The following is a 27,942-nucleotide window of genomic DNA, read 5'->3' on the forward strand; positions in this document are numbered from 1 at the left end:
ACACCCTCACAAAAAAATTGCACACATTTCAGGCTTATCTGCAGTTTCGGCTGTTAATAATAAAATAAATATAGATTGGTTGGTTGGTGGACCATTTGAAATTGGCTTGCAAGCCGGAAATGGCCCTTAGGCTTGAACTGAGTAACGGTGACCAGCAGATTCTAACAGGAATTCACCGCAGAGAGCTGGGTCTGCAGTTCTGAAGAATTTGCCCAAGAATAAACTCTGCCTCAGGCTGCATTTTACTCAACCTGTAGCCTACAACTCACAAAGGAACAACATTCACCAGTTTTGCATCTGAAACTAAATGTGCACTGGTATAAAGTATTAAATTAACACAGTAAAAGATGAAATGACAGAGAAATATAAACATGACAAAGACACGTTTAACATTTATAGTACACGCTTTAGGACGAGCAAAGGCTGGTTTACATGTGTGTGTACGTGAGGACAAATCCAGGTCACTAAAAATACTGCAGGGTGAAAAGTCTGACATGTGTGAGACTGTATTGCTATGCTAATGCTGATAAAGCACTGATATGTTGAGCGGTATGGGGAGCTGAAAGGGTGTTTTGGCCATGGTTGGATTAGCTGGGCCATGTGACCAGGGGGCCCCTAAGGGAGCAGGCTTAAGCATGGCAACATGTAGGACAGGTTGTGGGTCATTCACACAACCCGGTATTCATCAGACAGTCCTCCATCCCTCCATCAAACACACAGTCACAAACCTTCCCTAACGGTTTCTACAGACATAGTCGCACAGATCTATGGCAGTGTGTCCATGATATGACAGAAGTATAGTGGATAAGCCAGAGAGTTTCAGCTCCTCATCTGACCTCTAAAACATTACCACGGTGGGGAAAAAGAAGAGATAAGTGGAGTTTAGAAAGCAGCGGGGAAATAAAATTAACCTCAAGAGTAAATATTGAGAACTGATAAGCAATGCTAACCTTGTCTTATCTCTGAAGAGCAACATTTTAGTCTAACTATGTTTACCCAAGCCCATTCCATTCCTCATTAACTTACAACTCAGGCACCTCGATCTCCCATAGGGTCAACCACGCAGTGGTTTATCCCATCACTTCTCAGGAACAAATCATCCAGCACAAGAGGGCGAGTGCTCGAAAGAAAGACCTACACACTCTTGACTTCTGAGCGTTCTGATAAGGAAACATGACGGGACTGAAAGATGATGTCGCATCACTACTGCAGCTAGTCATATAACCGAACCCGTACAGCATAAATGAAGTCACTAAACACGTCTCCTCCTACCATAATGACAGGATTAAAGGGTTTACTCAACAATGCCAACTGCTTCATAAACAAGTCATACGTGATCAGTTAACTTTCAAAAGCTTACCCCCTGACCCCACCCCCCTCCCAAAAACAACAAAAGAAATTGCAGACAAAACAGAACACTCTGGAATGTAAGTTTCATAAAGCTTTAATTTTTCAGTAATGACACAGTTTCCAGCTGTGGATTACAAATTTAGCTTTAGAATACAATATAGCACAGTCAACATATCTACAAAAAAGAACTTATAAGATTAAAAACAAAAACAAAAAAAAAGGAAAAAAGAAAAAGAAGTTTGTCCAGCCTTACTTTTACACTGCTAATACACAAAGAAGCTACAAAATTGAAGGAAAAAATGTCCATCTTGAAAATAAATTAAGCTTCAGTAAGCAGTGTATGTAATGGTATCAACCAAACTTCATAAATATACTGTACATATATGTTTTAAAAAAATCTTTAAAGTATACAAGATATTTCAACAGACAGCACATAAAATGGTGGTGGATCATGACTAGACTTTTTTTTTCTGCTTTTCATGTTTGAGCCTACTAAGACTGGAGTTTTTATGGCAAGTAAGTACCAGTAGCATCCTCTTAAGATAATGTTGTGGGTTCTTTTTCGAAATAGTCTAACTAGTGAGTGCTTGCACCTCTTCTCACGGTAAAAGATGGCATTTAGAGTTGTGATTACAACTCCTCTAAGAAATGCTTTAGAGATCAGAGTTTCTCCAAACTGCACAGCAGGATGTGAAGATGACAGATGTGTCATGTGACTTGTAGATTTCATCTCCTGTGGGTTCAGATAAGCGGCTCTGAGTGAATGTAATATACTGTTGTTTATTTAGATGGTAAGCAATGCTGTGGGGTTTTTAACACTTCTTTAAAATGGCACTCTGACTGATGTGTGAGGACGCATCATAGTTGCTGGTAATGACCTTTGACATATTCAGAATGGCCATGAGGTTTTACACACTGTCTTTACAAACCACAGAGACTCACAGTCTTGTACATAGTACATAAGGCTAAGAGACACACATCCAACATGAACACATATTCTTTCACACTCATACATATACAAACATCTCACGTCAGACATACACTAAAGAGCAAGTTGCTAAAAAAATTAGTCCAGTTCCCCACTGTTTATAACAGTAATACAATTGATCTGAATTGCAATGTTTAAAAAGGAAAAAGGCCATCGATTTAGATCACATCTGCATTCACACATACATATATGCGTGCGGGTGTGCACTCACTCATGCTCTCACAAACTCTCTCTCTCACACACACACACACATATATACACATATACACATACAGGGAGAAATTTAAATGAGAACTTTACAGTGCGTTGTATATTTTCAATTCATGAACCGGATTGACAAGAAGCCGCTTCACACAAACGTGACGATTAACAGAGAAGGACAAGCAGACTTAAAGTCATCCATGTGGCTCTGATGGCGGCAGGGAATGCCCACTTCTCCTTCCCCCTCACCACAGTCAGCTACAGACAGCCTCTCCCATGGCACAAGCACAGCCAAACCAAAACAGCCAATACTAGTTAACATGCAACACACATTCACCTCTTCAACTTGGAACTAGACTATGCTGTTTCTGGGGATGAGATGTTCTGAGAGGGTCAGTCTATAATTACAAAATGAAATGTTTTATACAGGAAAATGACTGAAGTGCACATCCTATTCTGATTCATTTGTATCTCAGACTTTCAAGTCTTCAGACCATACTCATTATTGCTAAATTATCTAGTCCTATCAGCAATACTCACATATGCAGAAAAATCACAGCAAAGTACCTGCAATGTGTTTGCAGGCCTTATACACGGAATCTTTTTTTTTTCTTTTTCAAAATGTTAATATTTGACTATTCTGCTTCTGCTCCTGTAAGCAGGCTGTCAACATCGATTGAGATTTTTTTTTTTTAATTGTTTACACAAGTGGAAATTGTTTACACAAGTGGAAAAATATGAGTTTGACACCAGGGGACAGTGACAAGCCATTTTTGGGCCTTACATTGAGACACTCTGGTGTCCAAATGTTATCTACCTCCAGTGGCCTTGAACGGGCTTCAGCTCGTTCAAACCGCAGCTGCTCAAGTTCTCCCCAGAACCAGGCAATTTGAGCGAATTGGCCGTACACTGTTCTCTCTACATTGGCTTCCTGTTACATTTTGTATTGATTAGAAGTTAGCACTGCTCACTTAACAAAGCTCTGAATGGTTTTTCTCCCAAGTATCTGAGTGATCTGCCAGTTCCTTCCAACCCTCCACTACTCCACTCACGAGGTGCAGGTTTTGTGGTATGTCCTTGAATTTCAAAAGGAGGCAGTGTAGCATTCTCCTGTCGAGTTCTATGACTAGAGAAAAATCTTCCAGCAAAATGTTCTAGATTCAGACGCGCTCTCAGTCTTCGGCAGCAGAGCTGGAAGAGGACCAGTGACACCGAGTTGTCACCTTTCCATCACACATGATCACTCCTGTTAGCAGACCGTGTGTTGGTGGGGAGCTGGCGTCTCAGGGAGCTCGTGTGCCAGTGTCGCTGTCTGACTCCCCCTTCTAGCTGCACATGCTGCCCTAGCTAGGCATGTCACAGTCCCATATTGCGCTCAGTTGAGCATGCAACTCACACACCCCACCTCCCCACCCACAGTCACTAACGCTCTCCTCTTTTCCCCCTTCACCTCTGCCAGACAGATCTTCCCTAAGATCCAGCCAGACCCAATCTGGCTAATCTTTATCTGCATGCCTAGCTGAGTTTAAACTGTGATTTCTGCCGGACATGATACCTGCTTTTGTGCACTGCCTGTCATGCATATGTGCCAGGTTTGACCATGTCAGAGCAGGCACCCTGTATAAACACACACACACGAGCAGGATAAACACTCCACCAGAAGCTGTCCAAGGAAGGTGGGACACAATCCTGGACTGACCCTCTGAGTCTGTGAGCCGGCTCTCATTCTGCATGTCTGCTAGTCAGCCCAACCCTTCCTCCCTTGAGCAATCACAGCAATACTGCCATTCAACATGATACCCACTAACTGTCCCTCCTCTTGGACCTCCCTCCATCTCTCTTACTCGGACAAATACAACCACTATCCCGCACAGTCACTGCAATGTTTAAAACACATGTCCCTTTTGTCCTCACTGTCTGTTTTGATTTTGCTTCATAAATCTTTTTTTGTTTTCTGTGGCTTCCGTAAGCCGAATGATCTGCCAGCCATTTGACTTGCATGGCACACCTGTGCTCAGGTCACCGTAAAGCTACCACACAAGCAGCTACACTGTTCCTCTCATTATGTACCACATAATACCGCCTTCGTAAGGACAAAGAGTGGATTAAGAAAGAGAACCTGGCATTATGAACACATTTTGCAATATGTTCACAGTTGGGGTGAGGGGGGTGGGGGGGAATGAAGAGAATGTAGAAAAAGTGGTTCTGTGCATGGCACTGACAGAAACCAACTGCACTATTTCTCAAACCGGAACCAACCTGTCACCTAACTCTGTCACAAGAGAAAAATGCAAGGCATTGTGTGAGCTGTTTGACGGTTTACAATAGGGATGTGTTTTTGGACGACCTGACTGGTTAGGTGATCATTTTGAACACTAACACAGTAAATATACTGACTGATATCCAGTGACAGATCTTTTTTTTTCTTTTTGAAATGTGTCAATAATGGAAAAACCTGTCACCAGACATTTGGCATTTATTTCAACACTGCTTTCTGTTTAACAGTCTAATCTGACAAAAATAAATCAGAAAAAAATCCCCACTTTACTATATACAGTACAATCACATTCTGAAATCCTTAACCTTCCAAACGTTAAGAAGTCACGCTAAATAGTTACGTTAATTACATAGCTACATTGGCATTAGGACTCCCTAATACATAGGTAAAGTTGAAATGTAGTTGGATCAAAAAGATGAAATTTGTGGACAATTTGGAGCTCACCATCTCAGTAAATCTGTGTGCATACACTCCCGTCGGTTAAAATCCGCACAGCCCCCAGGGGCAGAGGGAAGGATACTGACAGTGCTATGAAAGCAGCACAGTGAGGAAATGCCCTCACAGTAATTAGGTTACACTGGTCCTGGTAGGACAGCATCTAGTGCAAGAGCTTCAGAGCAAAGTAGGGTCGCCAAGGGGAAACAACACGAGTCTGTTCACATTCGCCAAAAGGCTGAAAACAGTAAGAATCGAAGAGCTTAGGGGAGGAACAAATCAGAATACTGGTTGAAAACAGTAAAAATTGAAGAGTTTGGGAGAAGAACAGATCAGAATACGGGTTGAAAACGGTAAGAATCGAAGAGTTTGGGAGAAGAACAGATGAGAATACAGGTTGAAAATGGTAAGAGTCTAAGAGTTTAGGAGAAGAACAGATGAGAATACGGGTTACTTGCTTTCTTTACAGTGTGCTAACATTGCTTTTTTGCTTAGAGCTGCGAGAATATATAGCTTCTCTCTCTGTATGGGGGGAGGGGGGGGTGGGGTAAAATCCACAACATTTGCAGTGACTCCACGCGGACAAAGCTAATTGTTCCCTACTAAGATCAAGCTCAGAACATCCTGTTTGTACCGATAACAGATCATGCTTTGTCCAGTAAACATAAAGAGGACCTGATGAGATCCTTTTTGAGCATTCAGTAGTCCTCACACTAATTAAAAAAAAAAAAAAGAAAGTATGGCCACAATGTTTTCGGTGGAGAACAACAACACTGCATGGAGGAATATGTAAATATGAGCATGAGCAAATAATGTTGCCTCTTAAGTTACACTGAGCTGCTAAAATGCCTCCCTGTATAATTATATTATTCATCAAGGTATAAAATTATTTTTTTTTCCCCAAAGATATAAATGGAAATAAAAATCAAAATTACTGTTCACATTGCTTCTCAAAAGGGCTATACTAAAGATACAGTGTTGTTAATAACCACAGTACGTGTTACTGTTACATAAAAATAGTAAAACTCTTTAGTATTATCATGTAGGCTCTCTTTCAGTCTACTGAAGTGCTAAGTCTTGGTCAAAGCACCCAGCCCTAATTCATGCAACAGTAATGGATCCGCTCTGTCCAATCACAAATGTCTTTCTCTTTCATCCGACCTTCACCATTGGCTCATTTGGAACTGTGGGACTCTCAGTGAAGACAATGGAGGACAACAGCTGGAGCACCACTAAACAACTGTACACTCTTTCTTATTTCATCATCTCATGGGTTGAAAACTATGAAAATTTTCTCTTTTTTTATCACTAAAACAAACAAAAAACAAAAGAATAAAAAAACCCCCCTCCAAACAAGACGATATTCCTTGTCCATTCATAGCCCATATCTTTTCTGGTCTCAGTCTTGCAATACAGTGTGTATGTGTTTTTACATGTGTATGTGAGGGTGTGTGTAAAGTCTTAGGGGGTGGCCCTGGGTCGTTATACATCTAGGATCTCCTCGGCGGTGCCTCCGCAGCGTAAGCGGTAGCGACCTGTCCTCCAGCTGATGGTGGGGTCCCACAGTGCAGACAGAAAGATCTGAATGGTCATGGACTCCCTGATGAACCATGCCACAGCGTAGTCCAGCTTGGAGAAAGACGGTGGCCCACCCTGCAAAGGTACGGCGAGATGAGAAAAAGACAAATGTTACAGAGAAAACGTAGCATTTGTCTGATAAAGGAGGGGCTAGTGGAGGGAAGGAGCTGACAGACACAAGGGCTGCTTGTTCCCCTATTTTGTTTAAATGAATATTTTGGTTGTACTAATTCAGATGGTAGTATAAACACTATTTACAATAAGACACTGTGTTAACAACACAGTGCCTCTCAAAACATGGGAGGTAATCCTTTTAGAAGTTAGTTTAGGGCTGTGGAGAAGAAATACCTGGACTCCTCTGAGCTGGATGTAATCAGAGATAAACCAAGCCAGGCAGTGGCACATGAAGAAGACCATAATGTCCCAGCGGAACACGTAGTGCGCTGCCCAGCCAATGATGAGACTGGCCACGAAGCACTCCGAAATGGGTTCAATAATGGTGGCTGGCAGCATGTTGATGCGAAGTTTGGCCCACCTGAACATCAGAGATGAGAATTAAGGAGGGATGGGATCATTTAAAATCATAAATGTGAGGTGAGAAGGAATCTTGTCCCTCAAACTGTGGAAATAAGAATGACTTGAACGTCACCATGCTCGAAACTGTATCACAGGAATGAACGCGTAATGTTCTCTTTCAACTCTGGCCGAGATGGACTGGTCTTTGGAATGTGGTATGAGAACCAAGAAACAATGTTACCCTATTCAGATATGTACTGACACCGCAGCACAATCAAAACAGGAGAGGGAAAAATATGCTTGTTTCCACTGTTTCCCTGAGACAGTAGTCTCGCAATGGTGTGAACAAACAGTTTCCATTCCTTTGAAATGAGAGGTTGACAAAACAATGGCAGTACCTGATCATGCGAGACTGGAACTGTGCAATCGAGTAGGAGCCAGAGTTCTGCATGGCTACCTGCGTGGCCATGGAGAATTTCCAACCTCTAAAAAAAAAAAAAGAGAAACATGCATCATTTCATATATAGATTAACAAAACCCCAAAACATCGATTCGGCTGTCAACAGAGCACCATGTTGGCCTCGCTATCCGAATACAAGAAGCCAAAGACACCCTGAGGGCGGACATCTGTGGAATGTTATGCTACTATGGAGATATAAATAGCGATTGTAGGGAGGCAGACATGATGACTTAAAAAGATAAGATGTAAGCTTTCATATATGTTTGAAATATATATATGTTTTATGTAAAACAGTCATTTGGTATTTGGGGGGGATTGCAGTGACTTCAGTGAGGTATCTCTGACAGACCTGTCTGCAATGGCCTTGGCCATGAAGTAATCTTCAGCAATGTACTGGGCAAAGGCAATGAGCCCCCCTGCCTGGTCCAGAACATCTTTCCTCATCAGACACGACATCCCAGTCACACACTTAATCCCGGTGACGTTGGCTGATATGTAAGAGCGAGGGTGGGACGTCCCAAAGTACACCTGATAAATGCACACAAAACGTCTCAATTTAGTCCACTAGCCCAATAAATAACATACATCATACATACCTATGACAGACATTCCTATGCACTGCTTCTTATCAAATATGAGATGAACTTGGTTTGAAATGTTTCATAAAAAAAAACAAAAAACAAAACAGAACTATACATTGTGATGATATGATCACATGACGTCGTGTTCAAATTAAGAGGCACATGACTGTGAGAGAAAAAAGAAAATAAACCGAAAGAATGATCAAACACAAGGGAAGACGGGTTAAGAGAAGGGAGCTATGCAGACAAATGAGTAAATGAGTGACTGAGCGACAGGAAAAGTCCCAGTGCATTAACAGTTTCCCTTCCATTTCTCTACACCGTTAAAATCAGGCTGTGGCAGCTTTGCTTTGGGGTTTTCTCTGTCATGAGCTCTTTTAACAAAACAAGTATGAGGACTTTTTACTTTAATGAGGTAAGAAATGAATTAACCAGAATAATATTCCAAAATGAAAAAACAAAATGATGTGAACAGAGAGAAGGTCAGATTCTAAACCACTGAAAAGAACATACCTGGCACGAGTTTCAGTTTGCATTTTTCATCGTATTTCAAAATGCTTAATCTTAAGGCATGTCCTTCATAAATAAACTACTGCTGCCAAGCTTCAGTGAAATAAATATTGTATTCATTTGGCGCAACAGCCAAATTGGACGTTAAAACCAACAGTGCTATTTCTGCACAAGACCGTTTTCTCTTGTGGCAAACTGCCGTTACGCTCTTGTCTTAACGAATCAAAACCACACCGAGAGCAATTAGTAACACTTAAAATCAGACACGCTGAAAGGGCTCTCCAGCCAAAACAATGTAGGCATGAGAAAAGTTTATGGTAATAAGCAGTGGCAGAGAGAGACCCCTAAGAGGCAGTGAAATTCCTCTGGATCGTACGTGAGTGAACAGACAAAGGTTTTTAAAGCGTGCTTCATACAGAAATTCAGAGCCAACAACGCCTCTGACCTGCTCGAGCGTCGCAGCGAAGCCTTGTCTGTCCGCGACATAAGGCAAGCCGTGAACCAGTCCCACCTTCTCAGTCATCTGATTAGCCATATCTGTTAGGGTGTCTGGGCGCACTGCGAAAACACAACACAAGATAAGCACGCTTTCCCTGCTTTTCAGCAAACTCAAGGCTGAAGAACCAGCCCCATAAGCCTGCTGATGAAGCTAATGAAACATATGACGTCGTTTCACGAGCGGTGTAGCTTGAAATTTGAGTTGCTGTCCATGGACGGTTAAAAATGAACACGTGACTTTTCAAAAGATTCATTCTGACTTTAGCCTCGTAATGGGCAGTTTACGGAAACCTGAAAGGGTGTCAAACAAATCACAGATGAGCTGTTATGCACTTTAAACCTGAGTGTACAATGACCACCGGATGAACTTTAGTACTCACCCCGTATGCCACTGTCACAGATCCAAACCAGATCATACTTTGCACCCTCGTAACCTGGCATGAGGTTGTTTATCTTTGGGTTGATGCCAACTTTCTTACCTCCTATGGGAATTGAAAAAAAAAAAGAAGACTATTTTATTTAAGTGGCCTTCATCACACTGTGTTTCTCAGCAAATTCAGAATGACAGACATGCTTTGAACCAGCAGCTGTCTTTAATCCAGGCTGTAAAAGGTCCATTGATTCTCTCAAAAGCCCAGCATCTAGATGTCAATAAGACTAAATAAATAAATACATATGGAAGATGAACACATCGACCATCTGAGGGTCTGTTTTACAGTGACAAGCCCCATTAAACCGTGCCTGAAGCGCCTGTGATAACCACGTTTTTTAACGCAGCCAACATAGAAGGCTTATCTTGGGAAGAAAGGAGCATGGAGCTTTATAAGGGCCAAAAACCTAAAACATTGCCCTTTCATCCAGTGTTAACTGGAGTCTGGAAGGCTACACACTGCCTTTCCCTTATTAGTCAATCATTCATGAGCTTCTCTGAAGTAACAGATGGAGTGAGAGCAACTGGGACTGCACAGTGAGGATAACAGGGCCCCAGAGAGGGGGAAACTCAATCATCAGATGTTCCTAATAAACAAGAATCAATATCAGCTCTCAGGGGCATCTACATACGCACAGCTGGGCCACTGCCTACACACATGTGGTCATCATACTCAGCGTAAATGATTTCTGAGACCAATTATTACCCTTAGCTGACCTCAAAAAAGGCTGTAGTCTGTACCACATTTAATATCCCACAACACAGTTATATGGTAAACTACGCTGTCTAACGACTTTTTGCCATTTGAAAATCCACAACTGTAAAAACACCCATTCCAGTACTTAATCATTTTAAAAGAATTACAACAGTATCTCATACTAAATAATAACAACAGTGCTTTATAATAACAATAATAAAAATATTTGTGACAAAGGAATTTGTTTATAAGAGGAAAAAATCAGCTCACCTATAAATAATCGGGCATCCACACTGGGATATTTTCCCAGTAGTTTTTTACAGACATCAATAGCTGGATCATCGTGGTCTTGGACACAGAGAAGAATTTCATACTGTGGAAAGCAAAAAGAACCAGATAAACTGTCAGTTTTGGACATGGTCAGATCCTCTGATTCTCCATCCTTTTTCCTGAATGGAAAATATTGTTATAGACTCTCCCACAAACACGAATTGTGAGGAAAGCACACAGTCTTTAATGTATCAAGCAGAAGGCGAGACAAACTAATTCTGTTTAGACACATAAGCAACCAGCAAAACACAGAGGCAAAAACAAAAACAAGGTGTCCGACAGATCTGGAATAACCAAAAGATAACTGCAGCTTTATTTTCGGCATAGTCGCCTTTTCGACTGTCACATCACAGATTTTACACCTACACACAATCCACTGCAGAGATACTGGTGTATACACATAAACTTTCTCAAACACAAACGGAGAACTACCCTGAATACTGTTAAAATACTGAAGTTACACTGAATGGAATCTTTCCCGCAATTTTGGCAAAAACCACTCAAAGATCACAGATAGCTCTGAGACAAAATAAGTCCATAACAAAAGGGGAAAAAAAGGTATTTGCCCAATCATGTCTTATGTAGCTCTGTTAAAAAGACTTGCGACATGTTGCAGTGCTGTCTCTCTGAACCCTCACAACACTCAGACCTCTTGAGAAAGTCAGAACAGGAGAATAGCCTTATTCTGGGAGAACAGGCTGCCTGAGAGCAGACACCACTCCGAGCAAACCAGCTCATAATACCCCTGTGGGCCACTGTGGCTTAACCATGACTTCACAGGCCAGGCCATAGAGACACTGTTGCCATGGCTATGCCTCCAGACCGGGGAGCAAATCAACAAAAGCCCTTTTCTGTGTGGTCAGGGATGCAGGGAGGTAATAGTGGCTTAGTGTTGTGTGATGAGAGCTAAGAGAGGACAAATCAAATGAATCATTCATAAAGAAGCTCAGAACAGCCCCACTGCTTCAGTGTCTGCATGTGGAACCAGATGCTTTTGATGACAAGTACTGAGACTGCGGAAAGGCAGGGAAATCCCACGAAGTCGACATAGAGTAGGAAATGAGAGAACTTAGGTGCTGCTTCGCTATTCAGTACAACATTACCTAAAAGCATACTCAGCGCGGCTAAATTAGATGGTGACCAAAAATCAATAATGGCTGTCTATCGCAAAAGCAGAAAAACTGCAATAAGTGAAAGCAAAGCATTCAGAGTGACATGTACAAACCTCTTACTGAATTATTGCTTATACAAAGTGTACTGAAGATTATCTCTGTAAATTACTTTATTGGCTTATAAATGAACCAAAATACTGGTAGAGTCAGAGGCTGAGGGGTTACTGGAAGTTTATCAAAGGCTTCCATCACAATGTAACCTCCAGTCAAATAACCTTCCAATCATTTCCATGGCCGTTAAACACAGAGCGGAAATGGATGTTTGAGGGCATATTCCTTCGATGACTAAGAAAAGAAAAAATGTCAGCTAGTGCGTGACCATCTAGACAAGTTCAGGATGAGAATCTCTCTTACTCTTCTAGTAATCCGAGAGGATGAGTGTGTATTCCAGGAAGCATGACCTGCCAAATAAGCGCATTCTTTTCTTCCAGTCGCAGGAAGTCAAGCTCTAAACAAGGTGGAGTTGTCCGTAGACAGGGCCTTGGCATGACCCTCACATAATGAGGGACATGGTGTAGAGGCCTGGTCAGAAAACTATGGCTGTGGTATGGACAGTAATGCATAGGATTCATTATCAGGCTTTCAGTTCAAGGATATTATTATCTCCCTAATTGAGCTCAGTTCAAAAATGGAAGATGCATGAAAGTGTGAGGGTGACTAGCTCATCTTGTAAACCATTCATCGAAAAAGCTTTACTGAGAAAATACTGAAAATATTAATTATGGAGGGAATTAATCTGAAACATCTCAAGAACATGAGAATTTGCATTCTGTGGTTAATAATCAAATCATGATGACTTTTTAAAATAGCACAGTTCCTTCACGACACTTTGCCTCAGAAGAGGCTTGGTAAGAAAATAAGACCACTTCTGAAATATTTACAGATTTCTGCCTGACATCTGCGCTAGAAAATGTACTCTATATGTATGTGAAATCTGGATCCTAAATATACAGAATTAAAAATACCCAGCCAAACATAAAGGTTTGCGTAGGTGGTGACTTAAATGTGATGGTTTCAGGTACATATGTGGTTTAAGAGTTCAAGTCTGGAATGGAAGAAATGAAAGGGCAAAAAGAAAAAAAAAAAAGACATGCTTTAAGATCACGACGGCAGAGAGCAACTTCCTGATGCGATAACACATTTGTTGAACTTTGATTGGAACTTGCTAGCACGTGGGCCCACTTAGACGATTACTTCGTCATAATTTAATCATTAATGTAATATTTCTGATACGTTATTTCATTCTGCCAACATTTTAAAATGATTTTTGTGGTTCACACTGTGGTATTCAGAGGGTTATCAGTGCATGGCTGACTGAAAACCACGCATTTCATCCTCTCATAAAAGCCAAAAGTAAAAGACATTGCTTTGTTTTACCTGATGCTACAACAAACGAGATCAACATGATTGCTTCACGTGATTGCATACCACCAGGAAACATTACTCTAGCAAGTATTAAGCTTTTCTTTCAGCCATTAACCAGAACATAAACTGTCACCAACAAGTGCCAAGGTGAAGGGTCAGAATAAATTCAGATATCAAAAGGGGTGGGGGAAAAAAAGCTGTGAGACGCTGTGTGGGCGTTTTTCATTTTAAAACAAAGTTTCTGCAGTTTCAGGCATGACGAACTGAGAAAAATATCAAACATTAGAATATCAAATGTTAAATTCAAGGTGGGCAATCAGTAAATGGTGACTTGGTTATTCCATTACAGTGTGTTAAGCAAGATAAATGGATCTTGATTTTATATAGAGTGCTTTGCTATTTGGAAAAAATACCTTTTGAAAGCAAAACATTGAGCACTAATGGGTTTATGCAGAAGGTGGACCAATGAAAATTATAAGCCTATATTCCAAAGTGTTCTGACGGTCTAGCCTGAAGAGGTGTAACCTGCACCACTTCAATACAACCAAAATGATAGACAATGATTATTTCTTGAATATTTGCTGTCTTTTGAGCTATCTGAAATGGCAGTCATTTTGCTTGAGTTTGAGGACATTTGGTTGTAAAACTCTACTTTGTCATTTCTTTTTAGACAGGCTGTTAGTGTTACACTGTTGTACTATTGGATTAAACAACTAATGAGGAAAAGAAAACAGCTTAAACTAAGCCTTTCTGTGAGTGAGGTCTTCACTCAGGGAGTTAACTGGATGAGTAATCAATTTTTTAAGTAGATTTTTTTTCAGTTGTCTGCTTGGGCATGTTTAATTAGAAAAACAGGGGAAGACAGAATAGCTTCAAAATTTGAGCTCAATAAGTGTTCAGGCTTTCAGGCTACACAGTTTAGAAAAGGGATTTGATACGAATTTTTTTGGGAAAAAAAAAGTCACAATATATTCAATACAATGAATACAATGAATTTATCTTTGATCACCACTATCAAGGGTGTGACCACTCTGAAGACTAGCAGCAGCAAATTTGCAAATTTTACCGCAAAGGCTATACCAGGTGCCACTTAATGCAATCTCCTCCTCTCAAGTGTTACATAAAATTGAAACATTAAAATTACATAACTAGCGGGAAAGGTTACACAAAGTGATAGCAAATGCAACAAATCTTCCAACAGCTTTGAAATGTGTGACGTAACATCCCGTATGTAATAACTTGCACATCAAAAGGAAGAATTTTGCCACTGAAAAGATGACTCAGGAAGAGGGTGTAACATATATACTCTGGGAAAAAAAAAAAAAAAAGCAAGACTAAGACCTAAAGTAGGTCAATGGAGTGTCAGTGTGACCAGAGAGCAGGTCAGGGCAAACACACTCACAGCACAAAGATCATAATGATGATGATGTCAGAAGTCGGTTACACACTGGATCTGCCTGCAGCTGAGCAATGACGGAGGAACGTGACAAATGTCTCGGATGGGAAGAGTGAGACATCCACACGAGGGAAGTCAACTGATTTCAATCTCCTGATGCTGGCATCCATCACTGTGAGTAAGGGGCAGAAGGGGGAAGTGGCTTACAAATCACCTGAGACCGCCTTCTGTTCAAATGAACCGCTAACACTAAAATGGATGCATTCAACAATGTATAGAGTGTAGACAGTACAATGTAGACTGCTCCTTAAAACACAAGAGTTTTTCCTACAACGGGAAAGTTAAAATCCACAGGAGACAAAGGGAATTCATAAACATTACAACCGATCCAAAATTAATCTACTTCCGGAGCGCCAAATGATGCAGGCTGTAAATCTCAACATAACAGACACTCACAGAAGATCTGAGTTTGCCTTCAAATGGCAATGTTTTTACAAAATTAGGTTGTTTGTTGAATTCAAATCTATGTATAAAGTGACAGCATAGTGTGGCACATTAAGAACTGCTGAATAAAGCAATTCAGAGACTGACTATACGACATCTTTCCTCAACAGCGCCAACAGAGAGCAATCCCACACTGGCTTTTCTCACACACGGACATAGCAATCCCTGTACCACTGGCATGTTCTTGAGACAAGCCCGTATCTGTGTGAACCAGCAGCAGGCTGTTTCACCAGCTGCTATATTGGTAAAATGGAGCAGAAAGTTCCATCTGGTGCTGTACAGTGGAGGGTTGGGAGTGTCAACGCCCTGGACACACCCACAGCACCAGTGTGCCCGCCCCCCCGCCCCACCAAATCTCTGAGTGCAAATAAACCCCTGCAAATCCCTCAAGGAGAATGGTGAGAGAGGGTGAGCACATACAGGCTGAGTATTATCTCCCTCCCATAACAACAGAGTCAGCATTCAATCAGCTGATAAGCAGGTACTCTAAAGAGAAAGGGGTGTGGTCGACCTTCCCACATTGTAAGGGCATGTTGCTACAAAGGGCGCAAACATATTTGGATAGTAAACAAAGGCTAATGGCTTTTTTTTTTTTGTGGAAACTTCTAGAACAATAAAAGAGTTTGTTATCATCGGGTTGTTCAACATGTAGTAGATAGTTTAATTTTACAATCTGACACAAATGTCACCCATTACTTCAGATATTCTCGGTCGAACTGTAAATGACTCCAGTGTCACTTTCCATACTCTCATGAATGAAACAGCACTTAGGGTAAAAATAAATAAATAAATTCTACGGCAAGGACTACCCACTAGATACTTGCAATATTACAAATGGACTATTGCAATTACACTATTGCAAGGCAGACTAAAAATCTGGAATTCAGACGACTGGAAAGGACTGTTAAGTCATTCAGAATGTTCTACACCATTAGGCTCCGTTTCTCAGCGACACTCATTCTGGGAATGAGCAAGCTCTTCTTTATACAACACAGTCATTAAAACTGCAAGACAAACCCTCACCCTGGCAATTTAAGATTGACTTTAAAAGCCAAAAAGCTCCTCAATGCAGGAATTAGAAGACATTATTTTCAAGTGCCCTGCAACCAGGAAAATATGTCTGGCGGCAAGCCAAACACTATCCATATGTTCAGTAAGTCTTGTGATACTGGATATGTGGGAAACTGTTAATATTAGCCTTGTCCAGTGAATCACTAGTGCATTATTTATAATGATTTAAAAAGAGACAAGGCCAGTATTGCTATAATACACTTTCTATACTTACTTTTTCAATGAATTAACCACATAAGAATCTCATTTTATGTTTCTAATCTCTCATTCAATTCAGCCACTAAGCTCCGTTCTTGAAACTGCCATGAATCCTCGAGAACATTTGCAAGTAAAATTTCCTGTCGATTTCCTCATCCATCCAAATGTTTATTCAGCTCTGCCCTGAAGCCAGAAGAGACTAGTTAGCCTATATGGGGATTACCTGAAATTTTTGTACAAAAGATTGTCAGTAGATTATTGTCTGGATTGAGAAAGCCTGAGTTCATGTACCTGTTAACGACCAACATACATGGACTGATACTGACCAGGAATGTTTGCTTTACTGGAGGTGGCTAACTCTGATTTTAAAAAGTCTGCTATGAAAGATAACCCTCTGCACACAACAGAACAAGAGATAAAAAACAACAGAAAGCACTAACAGGCTAAGCAGGAAGGCCAATCAGTAAATACTTGTTGCTACCTCTGTGGGTGTGACAAGAGAACAATGTTGAGCGGTTCAATTGCACTGCACCAAAAAAAGGTATTTGACCTTTTGTAGAGCTGTACATTGGGTAAACAAAATGATGTCTAGATCCAGCCAACCATTCTAAACCTAAATAATGACAGCTGTTACTTCCTATTACTTGCACAAAGAGAAAATTACAATAGCTAATAGACTGAGAAAGCATACACACATCTCAGTATGGTGTGTGAATCTGCACGTTTCATAAATTTCACAGATTTTGAAGTATCCACTTTCTTAAATCAAAACTTTTGCCAGTTTTGTCACTGTGTTCAGTTTCACTTAAGTGCTACATAACATTGCATTTTTGGATAATAACATGAAACACTGTGCCTGTGCTTTTCTGTCCAAGTCTTCAGGCGCTGCCACAGTATGGGCGGGAACTAACACATTCTCTCATTCACACCATCTCTCTCTTGCACACATGCGTGCATGCACACACACACACACACACACACACACACACACACACACACACACACACACACACACACACACATAAAGTAAGCCAAATAACAGCCCATGATATCACAACACTCGGAGGCAAGTAGCTACTTTTCTACTTGTTCATGCATTAAAATATCTACGGGCCATGTCAGCCATGACATATAACTCAGTTTTCTAGGACACCCATTTTGACTCACACTTCAAACAACAGTAACCAGCCCCATCTTCCATGCTTTACAATGTCTCTAACTGAAGGTCCTCATACACCCAGAAAGTTCGACTCTTTGACGTCAGAATACAAATGATTTGAGTACGAACACACAACACGACATAACATTTTTATGGCACTTCAGTTCATTACTATGACCACACTATTCAAATGACTAATTATTTGCTAGCCTCACAATGACGTGTTCAGTTATGTAACGTCAGGTGAACTGTTCAGATCCTGTTTCTATGAACACATTTCATTTTCTGACTGAATAAGCATTTGACAGAAATGATACCTTGGGATAGTCCAGCTCAAAGAATGTCTCCAGATTGTTTATGAGGTTGGGGTCCACTCCTTTTAAGGGCTTCAGCAGTGAGACTCCCGCTAGCTTGCTGTATGGCTGCTTGTCGGTCGTCTTCTTATTGAGATGCAGGCGGCTGCAGTCATGAGAGAAATAAAGACAACGTTTAGTACAGATGAACGTGTCTGTGTACCTTGTGGTAATCCAATATTCATTTCGGAAACACAAATTTAGAAATGAAAAATGAATGGTTCCTTGATTTTCATCTCAGAATGAAAAATATTTCTCATTTCCTTGGCCAGAAACAGATAGAGACTTTAAAAAGGACATTATTTTCCTTTTCTTCTTAGTAATGCAGAAAATTAAATTGGAAGAAACTCTGTCTGTTTTTATGATTTATGACACTGGAAGTTGTCACTGACAAATCTCTCAGTGAGGCTACCAAAGTCCACAAAGAGATTGTCTTTTTGGTCTTATTATGGACCCACAAATGCCAGTATCTTTTCTTTCTATTTTTTAACATGGGTAAACACAAAATACACAAAAACAAAACATCATAGAATGAGTGTTAAAAGAAAGTGTAAACAAAAGTTAATTCTTTAACATTTTGACATTAAAAATAGCAACAGTTGATTGCTGCAGGTTCACACTATGCTCCGTCACCTAAATAAAAATGACCAAAAATGAATGAGGATTGTGCATGGCAACGTATTCAGTCCATTTTGGTGAAAACAGTCAAGCAGCTCACCTGGAAGCTATCTGTCTTTTGGCAATTAGCTTATTAAATTTTGAATGCAGTAATCAAGTGAGTGCACCCTCCCAAAAATGTCCTGGCCGCGTCTTGCATCCACAACAAAGGAGACATCATGACTAGCGTAAAGGAGCCGTCGAGGAACTGCACCTTAAGCCCCTACGTCGAGGCATGAAATTCTTTTTACAAATAGTTTAGTGACAGGGAGACTATGTTAGACAGGCAGCCTCAAGGTTATGGGCAATGTTCACATGTGAAATTAAAGTGCAATGTGTGGGGGGTGGAGGCAACAAAGTTGTTACCATGACAGTGCAGCATTTCATATGTTCTAATTAACAGTTTCACTTATGTATGCACAAAACATAATATACACAAAGCCTCCATTTTTTTTAATCTTTGTAAGTGGTCATGGTACACGCATGACAATGCCCTCCAAGGTGTACCTATAAAGGAAAAATAATGGACCCAAGTTCTTTGCTTCCATTTCATCCTTTAATTTACCATATAGGTGTCCCCACATTGGAAAAATGATGGACCTGAGTTCTATGCTTCCATTTCATCCTTTAATGTACCATGTAGGTGTCCTCACATAGGAAAAATAATAGACCTGAGTTCTTTGCTTCCATTTCATCCTTTAATTTACTATATAGGTGTCCTTACACAGGAAAAATAACGGACCAAAGTTCTTTGCTTCCATTTCATCCTTTAATGTACCATATAGGTGTCCCTACACAGGAACAATAATGGACCTGAGTTCTTTGCCTCCATTTTGTCCTTTATTTTCCCATATCTGGACCTCGGAAGGTCCTGTCCCTCACTTATCTTTATTCTCTCTCAAAATCTGAACATTCGTGTAGACTGCTATGAATGTTGCAAGAAAGAAGAAGTAGAAGACAAAAAAACATTGCGTGTTCCCCTGCAGGAATGGTCGTGAACATTAGCTGAACTTACTCTGAGCGCCCACCTCTAATTGTAGTGTAGCAAATGAACACACAATATTTTACACCTAAAGTGCTTTTTTTGAGCTTGTCGCTGGTGTGTGGGGGAGAAGCTGAGAACAGCTGTGGTCACTTTGAAAGAAATGACATACATGCCATTGCAGGGTTGTTCATTTTAATTCTAAAGACAAAGCAACCAAGCTCAACGCTTCCAATGCTATGTTAGGTTCCTCTGACCGGAACTCGGGCAGGGTCCATAATAAAGGCAAGTAAGCAGGCATCTTTTGCTGCACATCTGTGCCTTGACTGAGAGATTTGTCAATGATAACTTCTGGTATCACAAATACAAAAAAACCCCAAACAATTTGACCTGTTAGGTTGTTGCCACTTCTCATGCAAATGACACACTGTCATTGCCTAACCCACAGAATCAAGAAAAAGCTGCAAATTGAAAAGGCTGGGGAGACACATTTATGAATTTGACTAAATACTTTGTGGTTAAGCTACATGTAGAAGATGGACGAGGATTTCTGTCTGAACAGATTTTTTTCTGCACGCATTGAGGCCTGTTACAGAAGATATCAGTGTCGTTCTGTAGATGATAAATCAATGGTTACAATGCAACACTGATGTTAAAACACAGTCTGCTCTGATCTTTTTCATTGTTATGTGTGGATATTACATAGGCAATAAATTAGCTTTCCAATATATTCCCTGTCAGTTAAAATAGAAAGGGGATGGCAATATACTCATTGACTGCAGCGAAAAGCTGTACACCACCAGAGCTGCTCAAGCTCTATATTACGTTGTAGGCCTAGTATTGAGGATTAAAGTGCACAAACATCTTCTTTCAGGAACTGATGTTTGGGATGAATAATTTAGTTGGCTCAAATTTTCACATTCCCTTAATATGTACATCAAGCGGAAATATTAGGTGAGAATTCTGTGGTATCTAGGCTATTTAAGACCGCACCATTACTTGAGACTTCCTTTGCACAGAAGAAGATGACTAAAGCAAGCAGGTGTTGATTGTCCATGTGACCCAGCATACAGAGTGAAACTGAGACAATCATTAGAGACATCACAGAATTTGATGCAACCTATCAATATGTACCAGAGGTCAAATATACCACTCAACTACCCATAAGAGAATTATTTCAATATGTACAACTACACATTTGTGAGTTTTGCTATGATGAAGAGCACAGGGTTGATTGCAGTCACTTAAATATGGTCAGCATGGTACAGACGTAGAGAACTCAGCAATTTTTTACACTTTACCAAGACACAAATAAAGAGCAACTATAAGTGATATTCGTGATCTACCGACCTACAAAATGGCTGAAAATGTTCAGCCACCCACAGAAACACATAGAAAGTCAAAACTAAAACAATAGGCTGTTTATGTCTTCTGGCATGACTGACATTCAATGGATTACTCAGTTCATATGACATGGCTGTTGGCAGGTAACCCAACTGGTCGTGCATTGCATCCGGTTTCACGACTCCATAAGGTGTCCATAGGGTTTCATTTGATTTTAATACCTCATACACAGAAAAGTTAGCTTTAAGCAGAGGGACAAGGAGGGAGAGATATTCTACTGAGACCTAGGCTATACAAGACGCTCCACGCACACTTTAAATGAAATGTTATTCTGTAAAAGCATTTTGCAGATCTGAAGTTACAAACATTGTGTCACAACTTTATGTCAGTGTTTCACGCAGTAAATAAAGTGAACAATGAACGTTACAACTTCCCTGATCGACAATATTGTTAAAAATGATACTGGGCCGTTGCTTCAGTTTGAGTATTAGTAAGATGACACACCCATTCTGTTTCTACGAGAGCAGCTCTTTGTTAAACTTGGTAAAGCAAGAAATAAAGGCTTTCCATCCAGTGTGTACGACCACTGAGACCTGTTCAAACCCATACAAGGAAAGCAAATAGCAATCAAAAACACTAATGTGCTTTTAAAGCAGAAGGGGAAACCAGACACCTCTGCATCAGCTCTTAAGATATCCTCCGTATCCCTCTTCTCTGTCAGCTCCTCAAACTCCACATCCCTGTTTCCTGTCTCACAATCCCGGCCAAAAAAGGTCTGGCCTCTGTGCTACACCACAACTCGCCATTACTTTACAGGAGAACAGAGGAGCCTCAAGGACAAGCCAGTCCATTAAATGTAGTAAGGTAAACCTCCTTGAACTATACTAAACACAGGCAGTACAGTGTCAAAAAACTGCTTCCTACTTACTGCACTCTGACTGCAGTGTCCTGTACTCACTGACAGTCCTTCTCTGCCTGAACCTCAGCCCCAGTTAGAATAGTTTGGCCAGAGTCAGTGATACTCTGTTCTCATGTGTATGCTTGATTGCAAGGTTGACAGTCATTTTTTCAGTGATGTTACAGCTGTTGTCTCCGACAGCTCATTTCCACAGAAGTTGAATTCCATCACTGTCCTCGAGATCACGATGCAGTCTGACAAATGTCAAATACAATTCAGTCATGATACTGACTGTAACCGCACCGTTGCCACTCTCTGCTGTCAATGCAGAGAAACACGCTGCTCTGTGTTACAGCATACAAGGGTTCGCTAAGAGGTTTTAAGCACTAGGGGCTAAATCCTTCTCACAGGTCATTTAAGAGAAACCAGGCTGAACCAGACCCGGCCTTCTATATTATGCTCCATTTAATATAAGGGGAAAAACTTGATTTTTAGGCTTAGCATTATATTTAAAAGATTTCCTCATCACAGATGAGACAACTTACCCTGTTATCTAACCTTAGACAATTTCATTACATAAAGGCTTGCCACTGATACACTAAGAAAGCGATTTAAAAATTTGAAATTTAAATTAGAAATAACCACAGTAATAGTCATAACCATGCTGTAACCACAGGTTTCAAATCATTTGAATTAAATGAAAATATACCCTGGTAGCTATCTTTCAGCATGGAAACAGCAACTTTAGTAATACCCAGAAACTTTAGTAATGTAACATGCAATGATACTGGAATCACATGGATATCAGCAGATAACTGCTTAAAACTGTGCTATCGGCACCCAATACAACAGATTTGTAAGTTTCTCTTTAAACTTACCCAGTTCAGTCAAACTGATGGTACTGAACTGTAAATCCTAGCAGTGTGGTGAGGAAAACCATGCAACTACTAGTCCAAGTAATGTCTTGCACAGCAGGGGAAAGAAATTTTAAAAATTCCACACCATCGGAGCACACATCTACTAGGGTATCACCCTGACAGAATTTTTCAAGAGGAGAATCCTAAACCAGCACATGCAAAAACAAAACCTCCCCCTTGATTCTGCTTTCCATTTTTTGTGTGTTACCATACAAAAAGAGTGTTTGTGTGATTCTGTCTTCCTGCACATTTTAATTCATTTTCAAACACTGGAGCACAGTAGCCACTGTACAAACGCAACTAGGAACAGACCTGTTAAAGATATTCCAAATGAAGTTCCATAAATATGGATGCATAGAATGTGTTACTCACGCCACTTCTAGTTTGATCACACACACACACACCTATCCATACTCTGGATCATATGGCGTTTGGGGAGAGCATCAAGAGGTGCGGGGCTGCAAGCGGCACTCTTTCCTGCATGCGCCGCAATAACGTGTAAACAGTGTAGGAAGTTTTATGTTGGTATCACCGGCATTGTGTTTTCGCGACTCAGAAATAAGCACCATTCTGTATTGCTGTTCTAATATTTATTTTTAGTAACGTGTACTGAACGTGTACTGATTAACAGTAGTTCTGTGAAGGTGGGGTTAGTGAACTGCATGACAGAACATAATTCATCTTCTACCATTTTCCTTTCCTCAGTTACCGTAGCAACCGTCACTACACCATTGAAATTTAGACAAATCAAAGTGCCGTTTGTTCAGATTTATCCGTTTTATCCCATAGTCATACTACTGATGTAAATGTAAATGTCGTAAATGTACACGATGCTCATGTACATCTGCTGCAGCACATGTAGTATTATAAACATACAGCAGCGTTTCTACCAGTATAAAGCTGACAGGTATAGTATTTTGGTTTGGCATTGGTTTGGTAAGCATACAAAAACAACATAATTTTTTTAATTCAATTACTTTTTTCTTAATCATGTCTTGGGACTGAGGTGGCACATAGCCTGTAACCGTCATCAGAACGCCTTTCTCTCGTGAAATCATTAATGTCGCTGTCCAAAATGCGTTTTTATTAAAGAATAAACACATTTCATTTGTGTCTTTCTTGGTATTTCTTAGCTAGTCCAAAAATTTAACCGAGTTAAGACTTGATCTGACTTCAAATTTGTGGCAGACTTCACTGAACTAGAAACCTTCATCTGCCAGCCTAACAGAGACCAGCCCTATTCACATGACTAGCAACAACGCAAAGTGTGTGACTGGGAAATACCTGTCGTTCCGTCTCAATTAACAGATGTTCTGCCAGAAAAAGGAGGGAAAAATCTATGTACCCTTCATTGATTTTGAGACCAAATGATCTCTAAATTATTGGGACCAAGAAGCAAGAGGGGTGTTAGTTAGCGCTCGTTACGCTTACGAAAGTGCTCTGAGCTAACGTCAGACATTAGTTGTCTGACAGATCAGTCTGATAAACCATGGGAGTGTCAGTCGGTCCATGAACAATATTATCACAATTTAAATTTGCCTCAACTTCCTCTTGTTAGTAAACTACTGACACCCAGCTAAGAATTAGCAAGCTTTTCTTATTAATCTAACGTGTCTTAATGTCAGCCTAGCAAAAAGGTATATCCTACAGCAATAACTTATTTTAAAAAGTTAGACGTTTCTCAGCGCTGACCAGAAAGCGAACGCCAGTTCAAACTTCTCATTCCTGTTAACTTCTGACAGTCGTTGTCATTCTTGGTGATTTTAATAAGAAGTGAAACCAGAAACAACAGAGCAATGGCTCATATATTTGAAAACTTGAGGGTCACTGTCTGGTCAAGAAATACAGTGGTCAGTGTATTGACGACCGCTATAGCAATACAGGTTTGCCGAACTGCCGAAACAGCTGAACAGCTAGGTATCATTTGGCATGCTAGCCAGCTGGCGAGTAAACTATCTTGGTAATCGTCGTAACCATGGTAAAGTGCGCAGCTGGCACGCTAACTGCCGAAAATAAAACAACCTGTCTATTTTAATAAGACTTGTTATTTCATTCTGGCCGGTAACTTATTTCGCGTTACTTTACTGAGAAGAAATTCCATAGCGTAGTTAGCTTCGGAATTATACATAGGATGGATGGTTTGTGGGTTAACAGTAGTAGGTAACGTTCGATACCTATTTTAGCAAGACACTATTTAACCCAGCGTAGTATTGTTGGCATCGTATTTCTTGATGAAACCAATAACTGAATACAATATTAATGTTTATATCCCTTCCTCCTGATTTTTGTTGTTAGCTTGCGCGCTAACCAGTAGTCCCACGAATGAAAGGGTGCTGATCATTCAATGATATTAGCTTGTATTTACTTACACGTAGATGATGGACATGAAATGCATGAGCCAAAGAACAATAAATAACAGAAATCCGAAGATAGCGAATCCTTGCATGGCAAGATCAAGTAGGGCCATGGCTGTCCCCTGGTGTGTTGGTTCCACTATATTTGTCAGTTGATAGTGCTGCACATCAGACACTAAGGTAAGCTAAGGATTGGTTTTGCTAGCTATTCAATAGGCGGGCGGTACGGGAAACTAACGCATACTAGTGGGTGGGGTTTGGTGCGTAGGAACACCGCGCTGGGCCTTCGAACAGTTGACGTACAACACCCTGTTACGACTATGAGTCTGCTTTTTAGCTATCAACTTAATTTAAATTATACCTGTTAACATTTATTAAATTTCAAGATTAATAGACTTACAGATTATTTTGCATATGTGTTGTAAACAAACTATACAGAGGTTTTGAGCACAAAAACAAGGTACACCACAGTCTAGGACTACTGCTGAATATGTTCATTTTCTTACCATGTTGATTAATATACATTTTGTCACAATCAGTCTTGAAATTCTGCCCCAGCAGAGATACCTTACTTACACAGAGTGCATGAAAAATAGACATACAGTACATAGCAATAGATTTCCAACCAATATTAAGGTTTTTCTGGTTACTTTTTAGATCCAAAATTCACAATCATATAAACTTACAGCTAACATGTTTTATTCGCTTGGAAAAGAAGAAAATACACAATAATATTTAACAGCAGAGGTAACAGATGCTTATGGGACTATTCCACAAAGCAGTCCAGTAAGTTCCAGTAACAAGTAATTCCATATGATTATTCCACCCTTCCATTGTTCCTTCTCTGCTACTGAAGGCTCTGAGGAAGGGCTTGTGCTTGTCACTATATGGAAACCTGTTTACAGAAGGTAACTTGTTCCAACCAGGCCTGGTGCCATTCTGTGCCTACCAAGGTTTACACAATGATGCTTTACACAATGACAAGATTCCTCCCCAAAGATGACTGAGCTGTTTTAGATCCAATGTAATTTAAACTGGAATCAGACACTGCTGTGCTCTACAGTTGAGGAACACAGCTTAATTCAACATGAAACAAAATGGCTGCCATTCCATCTCAAAACAATTTTCACAGTCATGACAATGGAAAGTTGACCACCTTTTCTTATTCTTTGTTTGTTTGTTTGTTTGTTTGTTTGTTTTGGCTGTTTTCCCAATACAAGCCAATCTTTGTTGTTCTTTAAATAGAAACCCTCTTTCCAAGCATGTGTTATGGATTCTTAAGGTGAGTTATAGGGGTAGGGCAATGATGAGGAAGTGTCAGACAAAATGGATATTTACTGCCACTCCTACTGGAGAGGCAAAGAGGCAGGGTTATGTCCCTATGGAGTGCTATGTAAACAGTTACTGTGACAGTCTGAGCTCAAAGATACCACCATTCCTTCTTACCTCATCAATTTAAAACAAGTCATTAGTACTTATGCTGCTGGGTTTCTCTGGCATTTACAATCAGGAAATTTCCTTCAAAACTGAAATTTCAACACATATTTTTGCCCTTATGGTGCATAGGGTTAGGTGTGGCTTCCTTGAAGGATATAAGGAATATCATAGAGGTGAAATGGGTTGGGTTACATTTAAAAGCCGTAGACAAAATCAAGCATGTGTAACTACGAGGAATTATCACTCAGTCTCAGTGTGGTATTTGAGCACTGTTTGAGCATTGGGTTTTTTTAAATTTAATTTACTATTTATTTTGATTTATTTATTTATTTATTTACTTGTGTACATACCTACTTACTTACTCATTTATTTATTCATTCCCCCTGGCTCTGCAATGCAACAGGCTGTGTATTAGTTTGATTCTATCTTTGGTCCATCTGACTTGTGCATCGCAGGGTTAGAGCAACTAAGCTTTTGTATGACTGAGAATGTAAGGATTTTAACAACAATACATAATGTACCTTCAGGTTAGTTCAGATGCAGTTTTACATGGCTGACGAGTGTTACATAGAAATGAGCAACCGGTTTTCAGTAGAAACAATTGACTATGACTCCTCCCTTTTTATGAGTTTTTGACTCATAAGGGAGGCAGTACTCTTTTTCAAGCAATCTGAATATTGCCTCATTGCTGAACACTGTCAGTCTCTTCTGACAAGATCCGGCATGCTCAGCACTCATGTATGAATTTGTGGAGAATGACAGACACTCCTATATATAAATGTCATCAGGTTTTATTCCCACAGTCCCAACTGACATTTTGTGATAACTGGATGTGTGCACTTGCTGTGCCTGTTGCCCTTCCTTGGATTCCTGTGGAGACATGCACAACCAACCCCCCTAGTGAGGTGACTGAGGCGTTCATATTTTTGTAATGTAGGGTAATATGTATCTTACATGATTGTCTGACGCATCTTGAGGACTGTAGAGAGATTGCAAGTTCATTTGAGAGTACCACTTTTTTATTTATTTTATTTTATTTATTTGTATTTTTTTTAACTAATTTGTAGTGATTAACATCAAACTGAAAGCAAAACACATTAATATAGTAATACCATAAAGTAGTCGTGGTAGTAGTAGTAGTGGTGGTAGAAGTAGTAGTATTAGTAGTTGTAGTAGTAGAAGAAGAAGAAGATGAAAAAGAAAAAGAAAACGAAGACTACTAAAAGGAAGACCTAAATTACATAGTCCGCACATAACTGTCACTGCGTCAAAATCGCGAGAAA

The 27,942-nt window shown here is 40.2% G+C and overlaps 1 protein-coding gene across 1 annotated transcript; it reads right to left on the reverse strand.

Annotated features, from left to right (window-relative positions):
• Positions 1 to 6,217: 6,217 nt before the first annotated feature.
• Positions 6,218 to 25,364, reverse strand: ugcg (UDP-glucose ceramide glucosyltransferase). The gene is made up of 9 exons (XM_030769301.1): positions 25,238 to 25,364; positions 18,035 to 18,176; positions 10,793 to 10,895; positions 9,776 to 9,877; positions 9,343 to 9,455; positions 8,156 to 8,334; positions 7,745 to 7,831; positions 7,179 to 7,365; positions 6,218 to 6,905 (listed from the first exon to the last, which is right to left on the reverse strand). The coding sequence occupies exons 1-9, from the start codon at positions 25,333 to 25,335 to the stop codon at positions 6,735 to 6,737; spliced, it is 1,182 nt and encodes a 393-aa protein (XP_030625161.1). The 5' UTR covers positions 25,336 to 25,364; the 3' UTR covers positions 6,218 to 6,734.
• Positions 25,365 to 27,942: the final 2,578 nt, after the last annotated feature.

The sequence above is a fragment of the Chanos chanos genome, chromosome 3, assembly GCF_902362185.1.
Source record: "Chanos chanos chromosome 3, fChaCha1.1, whole genome shotgun sequence".
NCBI lineage: Eukaryota > Metazoa > Chordata > Actinopteri > Gonorynchiformes > Chanidae > Chanos > Chanos chanos.

Excerpts from the sequence above, each read along its gene's own strand:
- ugcg (XM_030769301.1), bottom strand. The coding sequence starts at position 25,335 with ATGGCCCTACTTGATCTTGCCATGCAAGGATTCGCTATCTTCGGATTT. Across the intron at positions 9,878-10,792 it reads GGATGCCCGATTATTTATAG|GAGGTAAGAAAGTTGGCATC; the intron begins GTGAGCTGATTT and ends CAATTCCCATAG. Across the intron at positions 8,335-9,342 it reads TCGCTGCGACGCTCGAGCAG|GTGTACTTTGGGACGTCCCA; the intron begins GTCAGAGGCGTT and ends TGCATTTATCAG.